Source organism: Oncorhynchus mykiss, chromosome 5, assembly GCF_013265735.2.
Source record: "Oncorhynchus mykiss isolate Arlee chromosome 5, USDA_OmykA_1.1, whole genome shotgun sequence".
Classification (NCBI taxonomy): Eukaryota; Metazoa; Chordata; class Actinopteri; order Salmoniformes; family Salmonidae; genus Oncorhynchus; species Oncorhynchus mykiss.
In genome coordinates this window covers 32,646,105-32,654,182 of record NC_048569.1, presented here as the reverse complement: position 1 = coordinate 32,654,182, position 8,078 = coordinate 32,646,105, and the positions used below count along the sequence as shown (strand labels likewise).

Genomic DNA, 8,078 nt, shown 5'->3' with positions numbered 1-8,078 from the left:
AGAAGTCAATACATGTTCTTAATTTATTCAAAAAGGGTTGAGAGATCACTACATGCGCTTACTTATCCTCTTGCAGACGATGGGGCGAAGCGTCATGGTCTGGAAAGATAAAGGGTGCACACAGATGAGGTTTTACAGCCCAGTTACATTTGAAGGAGGGAAATTCCACCCCTTGTTGACAATTCAAACCCATTCTAGTCCCCAACCATAATACTCACAACGATGATGTTCCGTGACTGACTCAATGCCCTTCAGTGAGACGTTTAGCATGTTCCCAACCAGGTTCACCTTAGCCTGGGAAATTGTAGAGGAGTCAGTGCATGACATACCATGCAAGAGTAACAAACTCGATAATTCCAAGTTAGCACACTACGGCTTGTTATAAGTAGGTTTAGCACCACTCATAAAAAGAAAAAAAAAGAACACATTCAAAGTAGGGAGAGCAACTGTTCATTGATCGCTACATGTGTAGACTTTTGCTCCAGTTCTAAGGAAACTGATAAACATTTTATATGGTGCAAAAGCTGAACTGGAACAAATGCCTGCACACTTTGGCCCTCCAGGACTGGAATTCCCCATCTATGTAATTTACAGCTTAAGTACAAGTTAGCCAATGTGCAGGTGCGCCCATGAGGCCGCAAGTAAGTGTGGGTGTGTCTGGTTGAGCAACTCACCTTGTTCTTCTCTCCAGTCATCGTCTCCAGCTTAGCCCCCTGGCCAACTGTGAATGAGTTGACCATGAATTTGGTGTCTCAAATCAAATCAAATCAAATTGTGTTGGTCACATACACATGGTTAGCAGATGTTCATGCGAGTGTAGCGAAATGCGTGTGCTTCTAGTTACGACAATGCAGTAATATCTAAGAAGTAATCCAGGACCCAATTGCATAGGGCGGGGTTGAGAACCAGGGACTCTAGCTTAATGATGAGCTTAAATGGTACTATGGTGTTGAATGCTGAGCTGTAGTCAATGAACAGCATTCTTACATAGGTATTCCTCTTGTCCAGATGGGATAGGGCAGTGTGCAGTGTGATGGCGATTGCATCATCTGTGGACCTGTTGGGGCAGTATGCAAACTGAAGTGGGTCTAGGCCCTAGACTCTAGGGTGTCAGGTAAGGTGGAGGTGATATGATCCTTGACTAGTCTCCCAAAGCACTTCATGATGACCGAAGTGAGTGCTACTGAAGTGAGTGATAGTCATTTAGTTCAGTTACCTTTGCCTTTGTGGGTACAGGAACAATGGTGTCCATCTTGAAGCATGTGGGGACAGCAGACTGGGATAGGGAACGATTGAATATGTCCGTTATCACAGCCAGCTGGTCTGCGCATGCTCTGAGGATGCGGCCAGGGATGCCATCTGGGCCAGCCGCCTTGCGAGGGTTAACACATTTAATTGGTCATCTTGAAGTGGTCTCCATTCTGCTTGATCTCACATGCATCCCACAAATAACAATAACTGTAGCGACCCTGTGTTTATAAACGCATGCTTTTGTGACACAGTCGGTGCCACGCAGGGCTACCGGCCGGGAAGGTTGAGGGTTCGCCAACTACCATTGACGAGTTCACTTTGTTTCACTAGGCCTACACTACGATCAAACCCGGCTGCAGCTAGGGGGAAATCAGATTTTCAACATTTTGATACCATATTTATCAAAATATTTGGAACAAATTTTCAATTCAATATCATGGTTTGCGTTTTCAACGTCACAATAAATAGAATATGTAAATCTCAACCAACAGTAAATACATCCCTCCCTACCTTGTAGGCCTAACCAATAACAAAGGCTTGACAATCTCCGAATTTCATTAAACTTTTTGGTGTTTTGTAACAGATGTCTCTTTCCATTCATCTTTCCGCTTCATAGTTTGGATTGATTGATTCATTTATTTAATTTATTTGTCAGATAATATCAAAATGTGGTTGTCTCTTATTAAACTCATTTGAATGCAGTTTGCTATAATGACCTGCAGATGACGCTTTAGAGTAGATATTTTTTAAACGTTTGGCACCAGATTGACCTCTTTACTTCGAAATTCGAACTCTGGTGTTGCACCAATACAGTTCCCCGGGTCATCTCGTAGCTACAGTACGCTACTTCGGAGCTATTTCTTCTTATAGCAAGCAGACGGTAAATAATCATAATCTAAAATTGTATGGACTAGATGCGATAGTCAGCAGCATTGAATTTACCTAACCATAATTTATTTCAAATAAATAAGCTATGATATGTTTTTTCAACAGTAGTTTACTGTAAACTTAAACTGACAGTTATGTTTTCTATTATGCTATGTATTAATAATGCAATGTAATCCCATAATTTAAAAATTAACATGAACACATGTTTTTGAAACTACAGTAGGCTGACTGTTATGCATTATAATAATCATATACAAATGTTTAGGCACAATGCTTTTAACTTAATGTTATTACATTATAGTCCAATACTCACTTATGAACTGTTGATCCGTGTGCCCAGATAGATATGTCTGCCCTTGCATCCTTATTGTAAATGATTCTGTCAAATTGCTACAACAATGAAGCGAACTTAACCCAAAGGTTTATCATCATACTATTTTTCATCATACTGTTTTGACTACTGACAGGTGTCAGATATGCAGTACTGCAGCACGCGTGGCGGTGTCCAGGGTTGGGACTTTCAGGATGTTTTGTTATCGGGATATGCACCAGACGGGGGGATGTTCATGCCTGAGACCCTCCCCACCCTGACCCCTGATACCCTGAGGTCCTGGAGCTCCCTGTCCTACCCCCAGCTAGTGACAGAGGTCTGCTCCCTGTTCATCCCTACAGAGCTGATCCCTCGAGCAGATCTGGACGGTGAGACCTGGAGGGTTTGGGTAGCTGAGTGACACGTTGATGGATTGATTGATGGTTGGAAAATATGGTACAGTTAGGTGTAAAGTGAAGAGGGTTTGGCACGTTTTTTTTTCCACATCTGGGTGTATATCAAAATGAAGCAACTCTGTTCATGTCCCTTCCTCACCGCTTTTCCTTCACTCTCTCTCTCTCTCTCTTTTGTGTGATCCTTCTGCCCATCTCACTCTCTCAATCTCACTCTTTCACACCCCTCTCCGCTCTCTCTCTCTCCCTCCCTTGCCCCAGGCCTGGTGAGTGCGGCCCTGTCTGGGTTTGCCGTGCCGGGGGTGGTGAGCTTGGCCAGGCTGAAGGGTGGGCTGTGTGTGCTGGAACTCTTCCACGGTGAGACCCTGGCCTTCAAGGACCTGGCAATGACCTGCACCGTGCGCTTCCTCGACTACTTCCTGCGCAAGGAAAGCCGGCGCGCCATCGTATTAGTGGGTGAGAAGGGGCACTTTGGGCAGCATTTGGAGTGTTTACATGTTTAGTTACATGCTAGGTCTATTATGTTGATGTATATTACATCTTACGTGTCTTAATAGTGTCCTCCTATCCTCTTCCCTCTCCCACGCTGCGGCCTACCTTCCTAGGCACATCTGGGGACACGGGTGGTTCAGCCATCCAAAGTGCGAGAGGCCTTGGTGGGGTAGACGTGGTAGTGGTGTACCCCCGGGGCCGCATAACTCTTGTGCAGGAGAAACAGATGATCACCTGCCTGGAGGACAATATCCATGTGTTTGCAGGTTAGAGACAGGGCCAAATAGTATGCGGGAGCAATATTCTAAAGTGGCTTCCTCTCCTTGCCCCCTTCTTTGATAGTGAGAGATGATGGCCATATCATGGGGAAATATAGGAGTTTTAGTCTTCAGTAATAATGATCTTACCTTAACCTGTGATAAGATGGTATCATTGGTATGATAACACAACCCTAATTTTTCTCCCCTGCACTACTAGCGGATGGCAGTTCTGATGACATCGACGTGCCCATCCGTCGACTGTTTTCAGACCAGGAGCTGGTGAAACAACACAGCCTGATGAGTCTCAACTCAGTCAACTGGTCTCGTGTCATGGTGCAGCTGGCACACTTCATTTATGCCTACCTGCATGTGAGTGGGCTGGAGCAGGTAGAGACGGGGGCACCCCTACCCGCCTTGGAGATGGTAGTGCCCACAGGGGGTGCGGGGAATATCGCCGGTGAGAAGTTTTACAATGACAAAGTGTTTCCACTACTTTTTCCCATTTTTGCCCCTTTTTGTGTATCTTTTTTTGCTTAGAGATATATTTATATTTCTTCCCTACTTTTTTGCTCAAAGAAGAAAGGAAACTAAGCCATTTGAGAGTATTGGAACATAGCTCATGTTTTTTTTCTGGTTTTCCTCTCTTCATTCTTTGTCTGTCTCTCTGTCCCCTCTCTCAGCCGGCTGCATTGTGAAGCAGATGGGGATACCGCTGTGCCTCGTTGCCATGACGAACGCTAATGACATAGTGCACAGGACTGTGCAGAGTGGGGACTTTTCCATGGCAACCAATGTCACGCAGACCATGGCCCCGGCTATAGACATTCAGGTGCTGTGCGTGATGGCTCGTCACTTTGTTTAAGGTTTTAGAAGTGTGTGTGTGTACTGGGGCTAACACTGTGCTCTCACCCCAGGACCCCTATAACATGGAGCGTGTGTTCTGGCTGCTGTCTGGTAGAGATGGAGCCCTGGTAAAGGGCATGATGGAGGAGTTTCAGCACTCTCACAGACACACTCTGCCTGAAGCTCTCCACAAACAGGTCAGATGCATGAATACATAATTTACATGCTCTTGTAGAAATATAAGTGCCCAGTACTGTTGGTTGTTTAATGTTCTCTCTCAAATCACCACACATACTTAACCCTCCCCCCCTGACATCTCAGTCAACCAGACAGGTCCTATAGGCCTTAGTTTTGTCACACCAGGACTACTGCCCAGTTGTGTGGTCAGGTCCAGAACAGAGCAGCACTTATTGTACTTAGATGTACAGTACTTGTCAAAAGTTTGGACACACATACTCATTCAAGGGTTTTTCTTTATTTTGACTATTTTCTACATTGTAGAATAGTGAAGACATCAAAACTATAAAATAACACAAATGTTATCATTTAGTAACCAAAAGAAATCGAATCAAAATGTATTCAATACTGTAGATGATCAAAGTAGCCACCCTTTGCTTGATGACAGTTTGCACACACTTGGCATTCTCTCAACCAGCTTCACCTGGAATGCTTTTCCAACAGTCTTGAAGGAGTTTCCACATATGCTGAGCACTTGTTGGCTGCTTTTCCTTCACTCTGATGTCTAACTCATCCCAAACCATCTCAATTGGGTTGAGGTTGGGTGATTGTGGAGGCCAGGTAATCTGATGCAGCACGCCATCACTCTCCTTCTTGGTCAAATAGCCCTTACACAGCCTAGAGGTGTGTTGGGTCATTGTCCTGTTGAAAAACAAATGATAGTCCCACTAAGCGCAAACCAGATGGGATGGTGTATCGTTGCAGAATGCTGTGGTAGATATACTGTCACGGTTTTCTGTATGGGAAAGAGAGTCGGACCAAAATGCAGCGTGGCTATTGAGATTCATGTTTAATAAAACAACGTAAACACGAATCAATACAAAAACAATAAACGTAACTTGAAAACCGAAAACAGCCTAAACTGGTGCAAACTAACACAAGACAGTTACAAGGACAATCACCCACAAAACCCAACACCAAACAGGCTACCTAAATATGGTTCCCAATCAGAGACAATGACGAACACCTGCCTCTGATTGAGAACCATATCAGGCCAAACATAGAACTAGACAAACTAGACATGTAACATAGAATGCCCACCCAGCTCACACCCTGACCAACCAAAACATAGAAACCTACAAAGCAAACTATGGTCAGGGTGTGACATATGCTGGTTAAGTGTGCCTGGAATTCTAAATAAATCCCTGACAGTGTCACCAGCAAAGCAACCATACACCATCACACCTCCTCCTCCATGCTTCAAGGTGGGAACCACACATGCAGAGATCATCCTTTCACCTACTTTGCGTCTCATAAAGACACGGCGGTTAGAACCAAAAATCTCAAATTTGGAACCATCAGACCAAAAGACAGATTTCCACTGGTCTAATGTACATTGCTCGTTTCTTGGCCCAAGCAAGTCTTTTCTTCTTACTGGTGTCCTTTAGTAGTGGTTTCTTTGCAGCAATTTGACCATGAAGGCCTGATTCATGCAGTCTCCTCTGAACAGTTGATGTTGAGATGTGTCTGTTACTTGAATTCTGTGAAGCATTTATTTGGGCTGCAATTTCTGAGGCTGGTAACTCTGATGAACTTATCCTCTGCTGCAGAGGTAACTCTGGGTCTTGCTTTCCTGTGGCAGTCCTCATGAGAGCCAGTTTCATCACAGTGCTTGATGGTTTTTGCGACTGCACTTGAAGAAACTTTCAAAGTTCTTAAAATTTTCCAGATTGACTGACCTTCATGTCTTAAAGTAATGATGGACTTTCATTTCTCTTTGCTTATTTGAGCTGTTATTGCCATAATATGGATTTGGTCTTTTACCAAATAGGGAAATCTTCTGTATACCACCCCTACCTTGTCATAACACAACTGATCAGCTCAAACGCATTAAGGAAAGAAATTCCACAAATAAACTTTTAACAAGGCACACCTGTTAATTGAAATGTATTCCAGGTGACTAGCTCATGAAGCTGGTTGAGAGAATGCCAAGAGTGTGCAAAGCTGTCATCAAGGCAAAGGATGGCTACTTTGAAGAATCTCAAATGTAAAATATATTTTGATTTGTTTAACACTTTTTTGGTTACAACATGATTCCATTATTTAACCTTTATTTAACTTGACACAACTGTGGAAAGCATTGTAGTCAACATGGGCCATCATACCTTGAGTCCATTCCCTGACGAATTGAGGCTGTTCTGAGGGCAAAGGGGGGTGTTGGAGGGTGCAACTCAATATTAGGAAGGTGTTTTTAATGTTTTGTACACTGGGTGTATATTATGTATTTTATTTGTTGTTGTGATTTATGTTTGTACCCCAGGAACAGTAGCCGCTGCCTCGGCAGCAGCTAATTGGGGATCCTAATAAATACTACTCCTCCCCTCCTCTCTCTGTCTCCAGTTGTCTCAGGTCCTCACAGCAGGTGCAGTAAGAGATGAGGGGATAGTGGAGACCATGCAGAGATGCTGGAAGGAGAACCAGTATCTATTATGTCCCCACACTGCAGTGGCTGTGTGGCATCACTACCATTATCCCCCCACTGCAGGGGTCAACAGGTAAGAGACACAGACACACACACACACTTTAAGTGTTTTACTAAATAAACACATTTCTTAGTTGCAGGCTCAACCATTTACATAATGCATCATGGCTGCATACCGAATACCGCTGTCTAGCTCACAATTTTAAACCCATTCCCCTGTCTAGGTGTTGCATAGCAACAGCCTCTCCGGCCAAGTTCCAGGCGGCGGTGCAGAAGGCAGGGCTGACCCTTGACCTCCCTGAGGCAGTGCGGGCTCTGGACAAGATGTCCACTCGCTACCTGGCCCTGGAGCGGGGCCAAGACTGGGGCAAGGACTGGGAGTCCATGCTGAAGCAACACATCCAGGCTATAGGCTCAGCCAGGCAACGTGGAGTGGCCTACTACTCAACTGTGGAGTGTAACTAGTTATTTAAGAAATTAGGCTTAGGCACACTGATAATTCAGATGGAACTGTTAACTGGCATTTGCCATGGATTATCATAAATAACAAACACTTATTAACCGATGAGATTGTTTTATAAAGTGGATAATAGACAACTTACTGCTAATACCAGCAATAATATGCCCACAGTTAGATGTTTTATGTACTGTCTTGAAGAGATCAGTTTTATATGATCAGATATTGTTACAGTATAAGAAGATTGTTTATTGTATACATTTGATCAGAATTCAGATGAAATGGTGTAATTGCCAAATGGTGTGTTTTGCAATCAAACTTCTGCACAATTTATTGCATGACCATAAAGGCTGACAATTAAAGTTGCAGAGGCAATCATGTGTGTAGGAGTAATTACAGTGAATGATTAGAACGGCGCTATGAAGCCAGCAGCATACCACCCTGCATACCACTGCTGGCTTGCTTCTGAAGCTAAGCAGGGTTGGTCCTGGTCAGTCCCTGGATG

The 8,078-nt window shown here is 44.0% G+C and overlaps 1 protein-coding gene and 1 long non-coding RNA gene across 2 annotated transcripts; one reads left to right on the top strand and one right to left on the bottom strand.

The window, feature by feature from the left end:
* Window positions 1–12: 12 nt before the first annotated feature.
* On the bottom strand, window positions 13–801 carry LOC118964584. Its single transcript, XR_005051721.1, has 3 exons — window positions 675–801; window positions 219–294; window positions 13–99 (listed from the first exon to the last, which is right to left on the bottom strand). It is a non-coding gene; the product is annotated as an uncharacterized LOC118964584 (long non-coding RNA).
* A 1,218-nt stretch (window positions 802–2,019) lies between these two features.
* On the top strand, window positions 2,020–7,948 carry thnsl2 (threonine synthase-like 2). Its single transcript, XM_021602492.2, has 9 exons — window positions 2,020–2,131; window positions 2,607–2,838; window positions 3,124–3,318; window positions 3,468–3,620; window positions 3,832–4,071; window positions 4,295–4,443; window positions 4,529–4,654; window positions 7,035–7,189; window positions 7,341–7,948. Exons 2-9 carry the CDS (start codon window positions 2,616–2,618, stop codon window positions 7,579–7,581), a joined length of 1,482 nt encoding a protein of 493 aa, XP_021458167.2. The 5' UTR covers window positions 2,020–2,131; window positions 2,607–2,615; the 3' UTR covers window positions 7,582–7,948.
* Window positions 7,949–8,078: the final 130 nt, after the last annotated feature.

Coding starts and splice junctions, on each gene's coding strand:
- thnsl2 (XM_021602492.2), top strand. CDS start 2,616: ATGCAGTACTGCAGCACGCGTGGCGGTGTCCAGGGTTGGGACTTTCAG. Junction 3,319..3,467: donor GCGCGCCATCGTATTAGTGG/GTGAGAAGGGGC, acceptor CTACCTTCCTAG/GCACATCTGGGGACACGGGT. Junction 7,190..7,340: donor CCCACTGCAGGGGTCAACAG/GTAAGAGACACA, acceptor TCCCCTGTCTAG/GTGTTGCATAGCAACAGCCT.